This window comes from Podarcis tiliguerta (assembly GCF_965153285.1).
Source record: "Podarcis tiliguerta genome assembly, chromosome: 14".
NCBI classification, from domain to species: domain Eukaryota; kingdom Metazoa; phylum Chordata; class Lepidosauria; order Squamata; family Lacertidae; genus Podarcis; species Podarcis tiliguerta.
In genome coordinates, this window is record NC_139547.1 from 38,022,022 (window position 1) to 38,040,561 (window position 18,540).

Genomic DNA, 18,540 nt, shown 5'->3' on the forward strand with positions numbered 1-18,540 from the left:
CACGGGCGTAAGTGACTAATGGTTTTGTTTCTGGTGCTGCTGTGGGACTTTGCTTCTCAAGGTTCCTTCGTCACATGGCTCAGCCAATACCAAACCATTGTTTGGCATTAAGTGCACGACCTGTACACTCCGATCTCCATCTTTGTTTTCACAAATCATAGTTTGCCGTTGCCTTTGAACTGGGCACATCATGTTTTTATTTTGGGATGCTTGTGTCCCACCCTTTAAATAAATACACAGGGTGGCTTATGCTTGAACCAAATCAAACATGAGATTAAAAAGCATGTTGAAAACACTGAAAGGGGGATAAGAACCTCACGGAGATAAAAGATGGTTTAGCTGAGGGGTGATTTGGTAATGCCAGACTTGCATAAGCTACTTTGTTTTCTAGAACTGGAATCTATTTTGTCAACTAAAATCTTGTTGCCTGCCTTCTATACCATATGCAAAATAATGACTAGAGTGGGGTGTGTGAACATAGTTAGAATTAAAGAAAAGTGTGCCTTTGAGCACCACATGAACTGAGTTTACATTCCTGTCACATAAAGATATCCTATTGGGCTTCTTCCAAGCTTTATTTGTTGCTGCATCCTAATTTACTAATTAAATGCTCTTTTGCTGCTATTGTTGGGAGTTGAAAATTTGCTGCCTTACTGCATATCTGTCACAAAGCTATCTCTTGCCCTTCACCAAGTGGTCTCAGGGCAGGTTACATAAATTACTGCAATTTCAAATAAAGGATTAATTAAAACTGCAAAACTAAACAGTCACACAAGTAGCAAAATAATAGGAGGGTAAACATCCACTCACCCAATTGTTGTGAGTAGAGGAATGTCTTGACAACATATACAATGATGGTGTCATGAGTCCTTGAGCATATTGCACAACCTGGGGGCCATAACACAACACACTTGCATACTCCACTGCCCCTCTAACATCACAAGGTGGTGGGATTTCTGACACTGCCATTCCTATGTATCTTTAACATTTGGGCCAGTGGAGATATCAACTGCTTTAGATTTAAAAAGGTTGGGGAACTAAAAGGGCTTTACCAGGTGCTAAAATGAGACTCTTTGGTCCCAATTTCTGGCATGTTCTCACAATTACTAAGGCAGCCTTTTCACTGGCAACTTGGTATAACTCTGATGATAGTAGAGAAACTCCGATAAGGGCCTCTTGCAGGCCTACGTAGAGACAGGTGATCCTTTGGGTAACTTGGTCCAAGCGGGGCTAACACTACAGATTTGAATGAAGATATGAAAAGGCTACTGCAAGGCAGTCCTCACTGAATGAGAATTTCAAGGGCAGGTGGAATAATTCAAGAGGCCTGATGGTATTTGTGCACATTTACTGCTTTCTAGAGGTCCATTCTGCAATAACCAGCAACACAGAAACAGAGGTTCAGTGATTAGAAAACATGAGATTCTGGCCTTTGACTATCTCACCTAGGCACTTAGGTCTAAAACAAGCTCTGGATTGGTAGATATCATGAAGAGGTAGACCCGACGGGACAAGTCTGGGCCAATCCGCCGCTCCCTCTCATTTTCATCACTTCTGACCAGAATGTCACTTAGGAGGAGCTGTTTTTCTTTGTCTGTGCCACACTCTCTGTAGGCCTTAAAAAAAAGGAAAAATAAATTGGCTACAGACAACCCTGATGATTTCCTCCAGTGTAGAATGTAGAGCCATTCTGAACCTATATTATGCCCTATTGGATTAAATAGGTGCTCAGTAATTGGAAAGCCATTGATTCAACATGCACCGAGAAGGTTATGTTGTTAGATCCTTATCAGGAAGAGCTGGGATAGTAATAATTTTATTATTTATACCCTGCTCATCTGGCTGGGTTTCCCCAGTCACTCTGGGCAGCTTATAGCATTTATAAAACATCAAACATTAAAAACTTCCTGATACTGGTCTGCCTTCAGATGTCTTCTTAAAGTTACATATCTCCTTGACATGTGAAGGGAGGGCATTCCACAGGGAGGGTGCCGCTACTGAGAAGGCCTGTGATTTCCTGTAACTTTGTTTTTTGCAGTGAGGAAACCACCAGAAGACCCTTGGAGGACCTCAGTGTCTGGGCTGAACAGTGGTGGGTGGAGAGACTCCATCAGGTATACTGGGCTGAGGCCGTTTAGGCTTAGTTGGTAGAGCACAAGAGTCTTAATCTCAGGGTTGTGGGTTCAAGCACCATGCGGCTTGAGTCTTGAATTTTTGGTGCTTGAGTGTCCACTGAAGCTTTGCAATGTAGAAAAATCAGAGTAAACCAGAAGATGACTCTGTCTCCAGGGGACCCTAAGGGAGTCCCCTCCCATAATAAATAATATCTCAGTGACAACTGAGCACACCCAAAGGGCACCAAATGCCAAGTGACCATTGGGAATAAAAAAGCCCAGCCACATTTTGCTGTGGGTCCTTTTGAGGCCCATTCAATTTACTTCTCTCCTCTGGAGTAGCAGGGGAGAAAGCCTTGGCCCTCTTCTCTGCAACAGCCCTCGAGATATTTTGAGGAGGGCTTGATCTGCCTACCTGCTTTGTGGCAGGTTTGCCTTCCTCCTCTCTGGAGGCCTGCTGATTAGCCAACAACAAAGCAATCAAAGATGTGAACTGACCTCTAGCAGCAGCTGTGGTGAAGGGTATGTTTTGGTGATGGCTGCTGCCATGGCAGGGCTGGTTCGGTTAAGCTGCTGGATTTGCCTCAGCCAGGCCTGTCGGAGTCCTGTCCCATCTTTCTGCACATGCACTCCACTGGCCCACCGACCATCAGCGCAGAAGGAGAAAGGCTGGTTTCCCTGCTGTTTCCTATGGGAAGAGGCACAGGGACAGGGTGCTTGAGACGAGATGTCTTTAAAAACCGAATAAAGCCCACAGAATGTTCTAAGTCACGGGTGTCAAACACAAGGCCCGTGGGCCGAATCCGACCCGCCAGACCTCGTCATGTGGCCAGCCTTCACCTTTTATTCTCACTTTATTTTTTTTTGACACAAGAAAGCCGCCTCTTCAGCGCATGCGCAGCAGCCTACAAGCCAGAGAACGTCTGCCCTCTAGCGGCGCCGGCTGTTCTACACAGGAAACCTCCACTTTACATGCATTCAGGAAACCTCCACTTGTTTTTATATTGAGCGCATGCCATCCTATGATGTGACAGATCCAAGCTCAGATCACGCATCACCTCCATGCTGTTTTGCGGATTGCTACAGCACAAGACCTAACGCCAGACATCGATGGACTGACCTCAGGAAAACGATGTCAGCCATCTAGTCAGAAAAGTTAAAAAAAAGTTAATGCCTTGTGTTTGCCATATGTGTAATAAACAGTGTTTGGCAATATTTGTATGTTTTTTAAAAAAATATTACTGTCTGTTACCAAAAATCATTTTTCAATAAATTGTACAATAATTGTACATTTGAATATCTCTTTGCCATTATTCTGACTATGTTTCTGCTTTCAGAGCTAGTTATTACTTACATTATTACAAAAAACAGTAATAATTGAATGCAGTGACAATAATTTATGATAATAAAGAGTGGACACATAGTCCTACAGATACAACCGGCCCTTTGAGGGTGACCAAACTGCTGATGCGGCCCCCGATGAATTTGAGTTTGACACCCCTGTTCTAAGTGTTGCTCACTTACAAACCTCTAACTAATTAGATAAACATGCAAGCATCTTCATATGCATAAACAGTATTTCTGGAGAAAATCAAGTATCTCCAGAGGGGTGTCCCTCTGCATGTGAGAGAAACAAAAGATGTCTCTTTTAAAACACAGTCCTATTGTTTTTGAATTAAAAATCAACTCCCCCAATTTATCAGGAAGCAGTAGCAAAGAAAGTGTTCCTTTTTTCACCTGGTTGCCTCAGAAGAAGAGTCAAGATGGCAAGGTATGGATTTTCTCCTTGCAAATGGTATCATATTATTAACATGCACCAGGTACATGTGTGTGTGTGTCTCTCAGTTTTTCTTCAATAAAGAATTGGAAGGCTTCCTTTTCATTCACACAACACCCTTCAGACACTTGCAGCTAAGGGGTGGGGGGAAAGAGCTTTGAAGAGAAACGAGGCTGCAAAGATCTTCTGTGGCAAAAGGCACTCACTTATATGGGCGCTGCGCAATAGCTTTGGTCATTGCAGAAATGTGTTGGGCAAACTCCTGCCATGTCTCCAGGAATGAGACACCGGTGTTACTCCAGAGTTGTAGCACCACCAGAGCCTGCAGGAACAACAGGCAGACAGAATAAATAGGGATCATCTATGAACACAGACCTACATCTAACACAGTTACACTTAAGGCCACTGAAGTCCATGGACTTAAAGCATGTCCTAACTCTTGTTAGGGACATAGCAAGGTTATCAGGCAAGCCTGATGTCAGTACTCAGCACTTTCAGGCAGCAAGCAAGGCCCCAGCACTCTTAAATGGACTTACAGAATGCTGATACCCACCTGTCTTTGGTTCTCCCTGCCTTCCAATAGGATTCAGCTCTAGTGGCCAAATTTCAGTGAGCAGTGGCCATTTTGTTTTGCCCTCATTACATCAGTCCAGGGCATTGTGGTATGGGGTATAGCAGCCAATAGTGGGAGGCACTATGTTTCGATAGTGGCTGCCATTTTGTTTTCCCCACAGTGCTCTGGACTAATGCAACATCTGGAGGATTGTGGGGAAACAAAATAGTGGGCCAATGAGGCTGCTTTCCAGAGGAGCTCTGCCACTCCTTAGAAAAAAGGAAGGAAGGAAGGAAGGAAGGAAGGAAGGAAGGAAGGAAGGAATAAGGAAGGTCCGTCTCACCCCTCTGCTACACTACACGGTTAAGTTTCCATCTGTGAACCTTAAGAGGGAGCCTTTGGTTCCTGGCAAACCAGGACATAAAGGCAATGGCATTCCTCCATTTGCTCTCCGCATATGGTAGCCACAAGAGTACTGTCTCTATGCATCATTCAGCTATCAAGGCTGCTGAACTATTGACAGAACTCTCCTTCAAGAATAAATCAATCCTTTTTTATTTGTAGAATAACTTGTGTAAGAAAACCTTGCTCACCCACGTGGTTCAGCATCCTGTTCTCATAATGGCCAGCTAGATGCCTATATGGGAAGCCTGTAAGCAGGACCTGAGTAAAGAGCACTCCCCACTAGTGACTCTCAGCAACTGCAACTCAGAGGTGCATTCCCTCTGACAGTGGAAGCAAAACTGGCCATTGATAGCCTTGTCCCTCTTCTCCAAAAGCTCCTCCCCTTACAACTGACTCACTCCTGGTAATTGTATTTACCTCCTGTATTTGATGCTCTGTCATCAACAGTTCTGGGCCAGGCTGGAATCCTGGCGCCTCCTCCTGCCCAGGATTCAGTGCTTCCTGCTGGTGTCCACGATGCTGGTTATACCTAAGCAGTTCAGATCAGAACAACAGATTGCTAGTTTTCAAGCTCTTGTGAGTGACGCGATTTATGTATCACAATGCTGGATTCTGGGGTCCAGAAGGGCTCTTCTGATGTTCTTATGAGTCATCTCTATTTTCCATGTAAAGTGCACTCAATAAAGCAGATCAAAATTATTTATAATGTCTAAGCTCTCTTTATCTTTCTTTCTGTACGTTGCCTTTACCACCAGGAGAGAATTCAGTATTCTCATGAAGCAACATAGAGGTGGTGGGGATTAAACAGGAGGCCTTCTGCATCCAAGTGTGTGCTCTACCACTGAGCTACTTGCCATGTGGAAGACAGGTCACTTCTCACCCCTAACTTAGCTGCCCTCCCAATACATGTACCATTGGTAGGCATCTAGTCCAATGACTGCCACGCTGCAGGAGATTGCACAGTAATCTTTCGGGCTGCTAAAGGGCAACATTCGGGTGAGATCAGGCACATTCTGCTGCTTGCCAGGGCTCATGCTCTGAAATAAAAGAAGACAGTGTCACAGACATGCACACACAAGAAGCCTTTCCATAAGAACTTAAAAACAGTTTTGTGTCCAGCTAGGGAGGAGCTCAGCTAGTCCAGCCCCCCAGCATGTGTAGAGTAATTTGTGTTAATTTTCTTAATTTAGATGTGGGTGCGTGGAGACAGTATATGCAGAGTTTGAGTTGCACAGCATTACAGTCCCTGTCACTCCCTGGGGGATGCCAATGGTGTGAGCATTTTGTGACATAGCATGCATATCAGTAAAGCTATGGCGACACCCAGGCTGGGTGACTGCATTTGGATCTACATGGAGTTGCTTTTGGAAATGGTGTGGAAGCTCCAGCTAGTGCAAAAAGGGTTTGAGTGATGAACTCATGTATTACCACTAAGATACATTTATGTTCTCATACCCTGCCACAATCCCACACTTAGAGAAACAAAGGAAACTGTCTTATACAGAGTCAGGCCCTTTGCCCGTTTCAATACCATCTACATCAACTGGCAGCAGCTATCCAGAGTTTCAGGCAGGGGCTTCTCCCAGCTCAACTGAGACAGCAATGATTGAACCTGGAATCTTTTGCCTGCATGCAAAGCAGGTGCTGTACAGATGAGCAGATGAACTATGGCCCTTCCTGGAAGTTGCCTTATACTGAGTCAAGCCATTGCTCCATCTAGCCTGGCGACAATTCTCCATGGTTTCAGGCAGGGGTCTCTGCCAGCCCTTTCAAGGGATGCTGTGGACTGAACATGCAAAAGAAGATGCTCTGCTACCATATTCAAAGAGATATGGGAACGCACTGCAAGTCATTTTGTTCAGCGTTGTTGGCAGCCAGCTACTTCCCCCATCCCTTTCAGGTGCTTTTCTGAAGGGAGGGTTTTCTCTTTTGGAGAGAGAGAGAGGAGAAAGATGTGTCTGAAAAAGAGAGAGGGGGCAGGAGCAGGAGAGAGAAGGTGAAGGGGGGATGTATGTGTGGTCTCTGTGTGTGTGAAAGAGAGAGGGAGAGATGTGCTTGGGCAGAGAGGGATGTGAGTGAGAGGAGGCATGTGTGGTGTGTGAGATGCACATGTGTCTGGTCTGTATGCCTGTGGTGAGTTCATCCCAGATAGACCTTAGCCACTTTGTATATTTCCCCGATCATTGGGAATGCTGTTAAGACAGTGGCAGCATCATTGCGTGGGGGCCAAAATCAGTCCACAATCAGGATGAGGAGGATTTATCTGTCTTCCCATGGGAGGCATAGGGTTGGGGGGATGACAACAATGAGTGCACTCTCTCTAATCTTGTGTTATGCCACATCCCTATAGTTCTGTACACAGGCAGGTGGTTTATCAGGTAACCTGCTCCCAAATTCTTTATATGTTAACAAGACTTTTAAGATGGTCCAGTAGCTGATTGGCAGCCAGTTGTGATCTCTACTCGTCTAACAACTTTGTTCTATGCAAGAATCCCTGTTCTTCCCTGCTCACCTTTGGCCTTAATGCTTCCGGCACTCATCTCCTCTTGAATACTGCTTGCTGCAACCTAACTCTCTTAGTGCTGCCTCTCACTTACTTAGCTCTTCAACACCTGTGTAATAAGACAAAACTTCTAAAGCATACTCACATTTTTAGTAGGAGGTTCCCCACTTGCGCTTTAATGGATTATGGATTTTTATCACATCCTCAGCACAGTAGTGATGTGTAGAGACAAACACATTCCAGTAAGAAGCTATGCCTAAGCCTTCAATCTAAACAGATTTACTAAGGAGTAAGTCCCACTGATAACAGTAGGGCTGTAACTGTTACACTTGACTGTAGCAGTCAATTGTTCAAATGAAACATCTGAAGTCAGAAAACTCCCCCCACCCCAATTCTAGGCCCAGAAGTTGTCCTTAAATAAGCTTAGGACACCTCTATAACATACTTCTGCCAGCCCCAGAACTATTTCTCAATGCAATCCATGGGGTTTGCTGAGAGTGGCCATAGGACAGTACTATCTAGGTGGCATATTTAAACAGCAGATACAGGAGACGCTATTACCATACCTGCATTAAAGAGTAGAGACGCCTGAGAAAATCCCAAGGCTCCAGTAAGAGCAAGATCTCCCTTTCCTCTTCAGCCTTTTCCTGGGGGCCATTCTACAGAAACAAAGTCAACCATTTTGTCAGTATAGACAAAAGGAAGGCTGTTTCCCCACAGAGCGTAATTAAGTTATGTGGAATTGACTGCCACAATATGTATGCAAGCAACCTCTCTGGCTTGAAACAAGGATGGGGAGCCTGAGGTCCTCCAGATGTTGCTGGAATACAACTCTCATCATCCCTGAGCATTGTCATGCTGGCTGGGGCTGATGGGAGTTTGGGCCCAACAACACTGGGAGTACTACGAGTTTCCCATTCCTGCTTTATTCTCTTTAGATTAGCCAAATTCATGGAGGCCTATTAATGACACTACATACAGTCATGTACTAATAATGACTACTAAATGGAACCTCCAGACTGAAGGCATGTTGCTGAAAACCATTTGCTAGGAGATTATTAGCTTCACACATCACTTGCTGACTTACAGAACCATTCCAGAAGGAAATAAATGGTATTTTAAAAAATCCTTTAAAACTCCTACTACTCCATCTAGCTCTCTGAAAGTCTTAACAAACCTGGTTTGATACCGGCCATGCTCAATTACTAGCCCTATTTTGCAGAAGGATTCATTTTAAAGTTGCTTCTATGTGTGGCACACATATAAATACATTATCAGCTCAAGTTCTATTTTTAAGTTGCTTGTTTTTCTGCCTGCCTACAAGCACTATTAACAGCAGATGAGCAGAATAAGGAAATGAGTTAAGTAGAAGACATTCCATATTTCATCTGTGCCTTGCCTAGTTAACAGTTGAGTTTCGAATACTCACCATGCAAGACATACTACTGGAGAAATCTCTCTTCCAGGTTATGCTGTGTGGAACTGCCTGAGGTTCAATGTGGTATTTACACTCCAAAGAATCTAAAGCTCCCAGCAAAGCATCTGAACCAGGATCCTCTAGAAGACCTGATGGGCAAGGATCATACAAATGGCCTGATTCACATCTCAACTGTATTATACAGCACTATGGGTCAGTGTCCCAAGCACTCTCCTCTAGATCTCAACATACCTAGTGCCAAGAGAGTAAAAAATTCCACTTGCTCTGTGAACCACCAGTGACACTGCTGCAATGGATAGAAGCAGCTACAACAGAACCCAGCAACGAGCTGCATGCAAGAGGCCCCCCTATTCCCAGGTCAAGATCTACTGGTAGATTTGCAATAAATCAGGCAGAGGGATCAATTCCCAATTATTTAAAAACAGCACCAAAATAAAAGCCCTACCTGGGTCCACACATACAGTCATGTACTTCATACACTGATCAGGGCGTAAAGATTTCAAGGCAGCTGTGGCTTCCTTTCGTCTCTCTTTTTCTAGTGCACACTGCTTTTTCTTCCTCATTTTCTCTTCTTTTTGCAGTTTCCTTTCAAGCTTTCTGTCTTTCACTTTGGTCTGCACTGCTCTTGGTCCTTTAGGAGGCTGATTTTTCTTCTTTTTCTCTGGACTGGGAGAGCAAGTTGCTACTTGGGGCACTAATGTAAGCAAAGGTAACTCTTTGGGTCCACCTGGACTTATGCATGTTTCCAACTTTTCTTTGTCCAGGTGGTCCCAAACACCAGCTGCCACGTGACTCACAACAGCCACAGAGTCCTGCAATTCGATGTCACTGCCTCCTTCAGAATCAGAGATCTCCCAAGTAATGGCTCTTTTGACAAGCTGGCTGGTTCTGTCAAGCTTTTTACCTTCCTCCATGGTTTAATTTATCCTCATACACTGCCTCTTAAGAAAGTTTGTTCAGGAATGCAGAAGCATTTACAGAGTCCCAGGCAGATTTGCAACATATCCAAATATATTTTAAAGAACCTCAGACAAGAAATTTCCATGAGGATGCCACAAGTTCGAAGCTCATCTTATCATCATTAGAAACAACTCAAAGTTTTAAGAATAATAAGACTGATACTGCCATTACCAAGTCAACAACTTTTCAAGTAGTTTAATATATGCACACATATAAATGTAAAAACCTCACAACCACATGAAAAGCACAGATTCCTAGGAGGCTGTACAATTTTCAGTACAACAGTTAACTAGGAGAACCCACAACCTTGTGTAGAAGTGGAAAGACCATACTGTACTTAGAAGACGAAAGCAACCCTGGCCCTCCTCCAATTCCAAAGGAAGCAGACCAATTCCCCTCTTTCCCCAGCTGAGACTGTATAATAGTCAAACCATTTCTCTCTTTTTTAAGACTCTGCTCCTTCGCATTTCTAAGGACATATTTGTTATGCGATATAACTGAACTACCGTCCCCCCACTGCGAATCCCGCGTTCAGTCTGCCTTCCCTCAGTAACCCAACCTCAACACAGACAAAACCTATTATTTGGTCGGTTGAGTGATAATAGAGAGTAGCTCCAAGGATCACCAAACTCAGAATTGGGGAGTTAAACCCCAAGAGCTCCACAACATCCCTCCCGCAAGCCTACCAACCACAATAGCACCAAGGAAGGTACATCCCTGCACCTCTTTCATTAGCAAAAGAAGCTAAGACAGCGAAGCTTCTCTGCGGTGCAGCCTTTTAAACGGTCCCTGCGGAAAGAGGTTGATGCGCGGGGGGAGTTCCGCTCGGTGCTTTTCTTCCACCCCCAAAAAATAAATAAATGCCACCAAGCCGGGAAGGGGCAAGTTCCAGAGGACTGGGTTGCGGGGGAAGATGTAAGGAAGTACTCTGAAAGAACTGGCCTCCACACGGACTTAAAATAAGAGTCCACCGAGAATAGAGTGGAAGTGTTGCCTACCGAATGATTTATTGAGAAGGACCGCCCTTGCTTAGAGCGCCTGTAAAGTTCAATGAAGAAGAAAGCGGAAATGTTCCCTACCGGACTATTTACAAAACGGACCGCGCTTCCTAGAGCGTCTATGGTCTGTGGCCAAACTCTATGCATTCAATCATAGAGTTAGCAAGTTATTACGGGTTCACACACACACACACACAGAAAGAGCGGAAATGTTGCGCACCGGATGATTTAGCGAGTTGGATCGCCTATGTTAGAGCGGTTGGATCAAGCAGTTGGCGTTAAGTGGTGAAAGGTACGGTGGCTGGATAAGGGAGGAATGATTGTGGGGTGGAAATTCCACTTTTTATTTATTTTATTGAGTTAATGGCTGGGAGGGCATTCGCATCATGATGTCCTAGGTCCTAGTCTGAAACTCTAACCACTATACCACACTGCTTCTGCTTCCAACCCGCGCATGGTTCGGATCATAGCTTTCAGATTTGAAAATAAGGGATCAGCAGCCTCACCTGTCCCGGGGACAGTCTATGGGATATCTAACAATCCAGGATAGCAGGGGGAAGCAGCAGAAAACTGCACTAGAATAAGGGAATTTTCCGCAAAAAAAGGGAAGGTTGACAGCTATGGTTTGGATGCATGGCATGTAGCCACCAAAAGCAGACCCTCCAAGTGTCCCTATTTTCCAGGGATGTCCCTGATTTAGAGAAGCCGCCCCGGTTTCTGATCTGATCCCAGAATGTCCCGCTTTTCCTTGACGCCCCTATTTTCACTGGAGAAATGTTGGAGAGTATGGAGTTATCCATCCATCTCAAGTCAATCCTGTAAAGGGAAGGTTTGGGTTTTTTTAAAAAAAGTTTAATGTTTTATTGCGTTTTTATATATGTTGAAAGCTGCCCAGAGTGGCTTTGGCAACCCAGTAAGCTGTGTGGGGTATAAATAGTAAAATTATAATTATGGAATGGGACGTCCCTATTTTCATTGGAGAAATGTTGGGTGGGTATGCAGAAGCCAAGCATTCAGTATTGTGGTTCCAATCCTGTGGAACCCTGCTGAACTGCAAGGACTTTTCTAATTTAGCAGGCATGTTAAGGTAGTTTTCCAAGATGAGTTTTAATTATTATTATTTATTTGCATGAAACATATTATTTATTCACTTATTACATTTGTATACCACCTTTCCCTCCAAGGTGATGTGCCTGGTTCTCTTCCTCCCTATTTTACCCTCACAACAACCCTTTGAAGTAGTTTAGGCTGAGAGACAGTAATTGACCCAAGGTTACCCAGTGTGCTTCATGACAGAGTGGGCATTTAAATCCCTCATTATTAACATTCAGAAGAAATTTTAAAATATTATTTTTCAGCCACACAGTTGATGGCTGAAAGATACAGTTTCTGGCTGCCTTGAAATTATAGGCTGTGACAGTATGTGACTTTTTAAAAAACGTGTTTATTAGATGTGCTAAATGCTTTTAGATGCTTTCAAGTCATTTTTAAAATGCATTCTTTTGTTTTAATGGTATTGTTTTGTTGCTTTGCTGTTTGCCACCCAGGGCTTCTCTGGAAGGAGGGGTGTGATGGAAATATAATAAATAATTATCTAGTGAGCTGAGTGGAGATTTCAGCCTGTGTCTCCCTGAGACACAGTTCCAACATACTAACCTCACCTATGTTTTCATTTCTCAGACAGCCATGGCTCGCAAGAAAGTCCACCGCCCGATCGCAGCAATGGCCAAGAAGGTCCGTGAGTACTTGGCCCTGAAGAATAAGCCTCGAGACTCTGAGCGCTATGCGGTGGACTACGAGAAAATGACCCGTGCTTACACAGGCAAGCTGCTGCCCGTCCTGGCCTGGGAGGATGTGAGGAACGAGAACCGGCTCTTCACCCTACTCAGCCGGCTGCGTCTCTTTGGCGTTGGGCGGATGGTCACACGCAAATCCTGGTTATGGCAGTATGACGAACCTTGTTATTGGGTTATCACCAAAGTGAAGGTGGATTACACAGCCGAGGTGGGTGTTTTTTTTTACTGGAAGGGAGTGTGTAAGGATTGGGTCCCCCATGATAACTGTCCCTTTCAGAGAGTGCAAATTTAGCAATTAAAGTGGATTAATGAGAACATAAGTGTCAGGAGTTCAGCCTACACTCGACTAGTACTCTGGCAGAGACACATGCCCGACTGGCATGTTCCCTCCCTCCTGGTCGATCGTTTGGGAGCTTCAAAAGCTTTCTTCAGCCCGAACATCACAGCAACTGATTCCAACCGACACTGGCACACTTAGGGATCCGCAGAGTCTTTGTGCATCATGTGTGACAGACGTCAGCAACTCAGCATTTTGGCTAATCTACTTTGTTTACATATAAACACACACAGAGCACTGCAACATGGCTCCCTCTCTCCCTAGCATCAGACAGCAAAGAGAATGAACAAAGGACAATAGTCCCACTTCATGGAACACAGTAACACAAACATCCTGTCTCTGTCACTTCCCACTGTGGAGTCAAAACATATACCGTCATGTGAAAGACAAAAATCCCATGACTGCAATCATAGATCTGGAATTCTAACAATAAGATGAGCCTGTTGGATTGGGTCAATGGGCCATCCAATTCAGTATCGTGTTTGCACAGCGACCGAGCAGATGGCTATGGGAAGACTTCAAGCTGGGCATGAGCTCAGCAGCACTCTGACCACCTGCAATTCCTAGAAACTGCTACTCAGAGGTACAATGCCTCTGACCACTGGAGGTAGAGCATAGTCAGTGTGGCTAGTAGCCATTGATAGCTTTATCCTCCATGAATTGAAAGCCATTTGAAGTGCTCTGTTGTCTTAGCTCAATGTATCCAATTCTGGCAATAGAAAGGGGATGGGGAACTGCACTGAAAAGTGGGGGTTGAAGAAATTATCTGTAGCAAGATGCATAAGCACCCTGTAAGCAAATTGGGGTGAATGCTCATCGCCGTATAAACCATCTCACATACAATTCGGAACAAATGCTCCATAAAAACAGGATATCACGCTCTTCTTCCCAGAGGAGTCCAGGGTGCCATGTACATGTAAGCATATGTATTTCTACATGTGTAAAATACAAAATACAAATTCTCTGTTACAGAATATGGATCATGGAAAAGCCTGGGGGTACTTGACGTTCCGAGGTAAGAGAAGAGCTGCTTTGAGAGGGAGGACGACTTATTTATTTATTTATTGCATGGCTATCCCACCTTTCTTCAAAGGAGAACCAGGTGGCACACACACTTCTCCCCCTCTCCATTTTACCCTCACAACTACCCCGTGAAGTAAATTAGGCTGAGGAGGGTGACTGGCCCAAGGTCACTCAGTGAGCTTTGTGGCTGTGTGGGGATTTGAACTCAGGTCTCCCACGTCCTAGTCTGGTACTCTAACCACTGCACCATGTTGGGTCTCCAGTTCATGGCAAAGTCCACAGGAGTGAATGGGAATACAGTGGAACCTTGGTTCTCGAACGCCTTGGTAATTGAACATTTCGGTTCCCGAAAGCCCGGAAGTAACTGTTCCGGTTTTTGAACATTTTTTGGAAGCCGAACGTCTGATGCAGCTGTCGGCTATTGTTTCCGGTGCACCTGCACCAATCGGAAGCTGCACCTTGCTTTTCAAACATTTTGGAAGGCAACCTAGCATGTGGTGTCATACATCCTAGCTGGAGCTGTGCCATAAATGTCTGTAGAGCACCCTACTACTCACTGTACTTTTTAATTGTAGGCTACTGAAATACGGACTTGAGCAGTTAAAGATCTCCATTGCTCTCTCCTGCCTTCTTTACTTGAGTGTTTGTTTCACCAAATACACTTTCCTTTCTTCCCACCCCCTTGTAAAAATATATATATTATTAACTCTACAAGGGAAAGTGAAGAGAAGGTGTGAGATGAGAGTGATTTCTCTTAACTAAAGTTAGAAATTTCCAGTGCATCCACTTGTGCACTGGTAATTAGAGGCCTCATCTGCACTACACATTTAAAGCAGTGTCACACCACTTTCAAGATTCAAAGAATCCTGGGAACAGCATTTAGTTCAAGGTGCTGAGACTTGTGGGGAAAACCCTATTCCCATCACATAGCTACAATGGCCAGAGGGCTTTAATAATTAATCCCCTTTTCTCATTGTTAAGAAACTGAAATATGAACGCTAGGAGCTAAATGGCACCTTAAACCTAGGTCATGGGCGTCATAACAGAATGTCTAGACGCACTTTTAAATATAAGTGCAGTGGTACCTCGGCTTAAGTATTTAATTCATTCTGGAGGTCTGTTCTTAACCTGAAACTGTTCTTAACCTGAAGCACCACTTTAGCTAATGGGGCCTCCCACTGCTGCCGGAGCACGATTTCTGTTTTCATCTTGAAGGAAAGTTCTTAACCCGAGGTACTATTTCTGGGTTAGCGGAGTCTGTAACCTGAAGCGTCTGTAACCTGAAGCGTCTGTAACCCGAGGTACCACTGTATACAAAGCTGAAAATGAATGAACTGCAGCTAAAATCTTACGTTCATTTTTCACATGGTGTAGTCGTCATCTGAAGACTGAAAAAAACAAAGCCGTGCTTCCCTTGCCCGCCCCCTTAATATTCTTAAGAATATTTTGCTGAATAAAACGCTGCCTTTCTGTAAGGCCAGCTGAGAGGCACAATCGATCAGCTTACCTGACACTGCAGTGATTTCTTGAAAGTTGAGCAGGCAGGAATTTCTCCTCCCACACCCTCAGCGCCAGCAGTGGTAGTTTTAATCTGAAATCTTAGGCGCAGTACTGCACCCAGAGCTCAGAAATTGCTCGTGCTAATGAAATTCCCAGTTGCAAAATGCACCTAGAATAATGGGAGTTTCGAACGCTGCTTTTTCCAGGGAACTCTGAGAAATGTGACTCTGCGAGGGGAGCAGGGGTCTCCTAACAACTCTCAGCACCTTTACCAAACTATGCTCAGGTTTCTTTGGCGAAAACCGTGACTGTTTAAAGTTGTATAATATTGCTTTAAATTAGGGGTCAGCAAACTTTTTCAGTAGGGGCCGGCCCACTGTCCCTCAGACCTTGTGGGGGGCTGGACTATATGGGGGGGGGGAATGAACGAATTCCTGTGCCCCACAAATAACCCAGAGATGCATTTTAAATAAAAGGACACATTCTACTCATGTAAAAACACGCTGATTCCCAGACTGTCCGCGGGCCAGATTGAGAAGGCGATTGGGCCGGATCTGGCCCCTGGGCCTTAGTTTGCCTACCCATGCATTAAATACATAGTGCAAATGGGGACTTATTTAAGAAACCCAATGGGTTCTGAAATTAACAGGCATTGCCTTAGGCCAGTGGTGAAGAATCTTTGGCCATGGGCCTAATTAGTTTCTGATTTGGCCTCCAACACTTGTTTCCTCAAGCACTGTGCCCTACCCCATATATCAGGCTTCCTCAAACTCGGCCCTCCAGATGTTTTTGGCCTACAACTCCCATGATCCCTAGCTAGCAGGACCAGTGGTCAGGGATGATGGGAACTGTAGTCTCAAAACATCTGGAGGGCCGAGTCTGAGGAAGCCTGCCATACATGGTATAAATTTTGATCTCAGGTGTGGGCCCTGGTGAAGACACGGCTGCAAGAGAACAATTGACAGTTGCTTTCGAAGGCTCCTAATCAGAGCTTCCAGGTGAATTTTATTCCTGCCAACAGCAGGACGTAGGAGTAGTGATGACGTCAGACGACTGACAAGTGGGTAGCTCTGCCCACCATCAAAGTAAACAGGCTGGGGAACTTGGAGTCCAACTCTCCAGCCAGATCCTTTCCCCCACCCCTGCCTTAGGCTGTGCAGGGTCAAATATATATTTGTGTTCATGAAGGCTAGAAGCCTCGCTTTGTTTGAAACAGAAAAGAAATAGACGTTGAGATTCTGGGACAAGTTCCACTTTCTGTATTTAGCCTGCGCTCCTGCAGGATTGTTGTATATGCAAGGGGTCTAATGTAGGCTTACCTGGTAGTAAGGCCCATTGAACTCAGTGGAACTTACTTTTGAGTTGGCATCCCTAGGCCTGCACTGAAACTCTTGGGCGTACTTGATGGCTGGAGAAGTTGTTACTAGGTGGCAGATCAATTTTGACCCTACTTACCTGGGTCAGTATGGATGAAGGATGCCCTGCAGGTCACTGCCACCTGGGGTGTGTGTGTGTGTTTGTGTGTGTGTGTGAAATGTAGGAATGTGAGCATTTCCTGTGTGCGATTTGTCCATAGCTCTCTTCACCGTGTCAACTTCTCCTTAGGCAAAACAGAAAGCGAAGTGAAAGAAATCGACAAGGCCATGTATCACGACTGGCGCATGGTACCAAGGCATGAGGAGGAGGCCTTTAAGATTTTCACGCCTGTGGAGGAGGAAACGGTTCGCTACGTCCCCTACCCACCGCTGCTGCGGGCCATGATCCTCGCTCAGCAGCAGCAAGATAATTTGAGCACCGAAGAGCCCATGCTGGACCTGGAGAGGCCCCTTTTCTTCCCAAGAGAGTACTTTGCAAATCCTAAGAAGCAAGCCGAAGGAACGCCAGTGTGAAGACCTTACAGAGCATTGCTTGTTTTTCTTCATATTTATTTTTCATTAAAAAAATTACGTTTGGAGGACATTCACGTATCTTTTAATAACAGAATGTATTGCAATAAATGCCGGAGCTCAGAATTTTTCATGGGTGTGATTAATCCTTGAATGATCTCATTTTGACTCTCTTTTTGCGCCGTCCATGTTGGCAGCTTGATGAAATATGGGCCACCGTCCCTGCTCTTACGCCCCAATGCCTAGATTGAAATAAAGCCTGTGGATTTCAATGGAGCCTACTTCTAGGCATGCATTGTTCTAATTATAACTAAATTAAGGGACCCCTGATCATTAGGACCAGTCGTGGCCGACTCTGGGGTTGCGGCGCTCATCTCGCTTTATTGGCCGAGGGAGCCAGCGTACAGTTTCCGGGTCATGTGGCCAGCAAGACTACGCCACTTCTGGCGAACCAGAGCAGCGCACGGAAACGCTGTTTACCTTCCCGCCAGAGCAGTACCTATTTATCTACTTGCACTTTGACGTGCTTTCAAACTGCTAGGTTGGGAGGAGCAGGGACCGAGCAACGGGAGCTCACCCCATCGCGGGAATTCGAACTGCCGACCTTCTGATCGGCAACTCCTAGGCTCTGTAGTTTAACCCACAGCGCCACCCGCATCCCTATAACTAAATTACAAGGCACATAATTGTTTCCCGCGTCTAAATGATTGGTAGTTTTGCAGGTGTCAACCAATTTTAAAGTGAAAAAATCTGCTTTTAAGGTGTGGCTTTTTGGGGGTGGGAGGGTGAGTATTATTATTTGGTTGCATCCTTCAAATAATAAAATTACTTCTGGCTGCTTCACTGGATCAGTTTGAGAACCTTGATCGAGAAATGATGGTCTTTAGACAACATGCTTTACAACAGTAACCTTGTCCAGCCTTGACATTTTACCAGCTTCTCTGCAAGAATTTCATGGGGTACTTTGTCAAAAGCCTTACTGAAATCAAGATGCAATACATCCACAGCATTACCCTGATCCACCAAGCTTGTACCTCTATCGAAAGAAATAAATGAGGCTCATCTGGTATGAACTTGCTTTTGATAAACCCATGCTGGGTCTTAGTAATCACAGCACCCTTATCTCAATGCTCATAGGCCCAATATTTAGATATCTGCTCTAGGACTTTTCCTCATATTGATATCAAGCTCATCAGTCTGTAGTTACCTGGGGTCTTCTCTCTGCCCCAATTTGAAGTTGAGGACAAGAT

At 44.8% G+C, this 18,540-nt stretch overlaps 2 protein-coding genes across 2 annotated transcripts; one reads left to right on the forward strand and one right to left on the reverse strand.

Moving 5' to 3' along the window:
- Positions 1–1,331: 1,331 nt before the first annotated feature.
- On the reverse strand, positions 1,332–10,741 carry EME2 (essential meiotic structure-specific endonuclease subunit 2). Its single transcript, XM_083412558.1, has 8 exons — positions 9,236–10,741; positions 8,782–8,918; positions 7,919–8,011; positions 5,762–5,886; positions 5,267–5,378; positions 4,098–4,213; positions 2,613–2,802; positions 1,332–1,616 (listed from the first exon to the last, which is right to left on the reverse strand). The coding sequence occupies exons 1-8, from the start codon at positions 9,702–9,704 to the stop codon at positions 1,446–1,448; spliced, it is 1,413 nt and encodes a 470-aa protein (XP_083268684.1). The 5' UTR covers positions 9,705–10,741; the 3' UTR covers positions 1,332–1,445.
- Positions 10,742–10,932: 191 nt separating this feature from the next.
- On the forward strand, positions 10,933–17,417 carry MRPS34 (mitochondrial ribosomal protein S34). Its single transcript, XM_083412581.1, has 4 exons — positions 10,933–11,040; positions 12,429–12,752; positions 13,854–13,896; positions 17,010–17,417. Exons 2-4 carry the CDS (start codon positions 12,435–12,437, stop codon positions 17,291–17,293), a joined length of 645 nt encoding a protein of 214 aa, XP_083268707.1. The 5' UTR covers positions 10,933–11,040; positions 12,429–12,434; the 3' UTR covers positions 17,294–17,417.
- Positions 17,418–18,540: the final 1,123 nt, after the last annotated feature.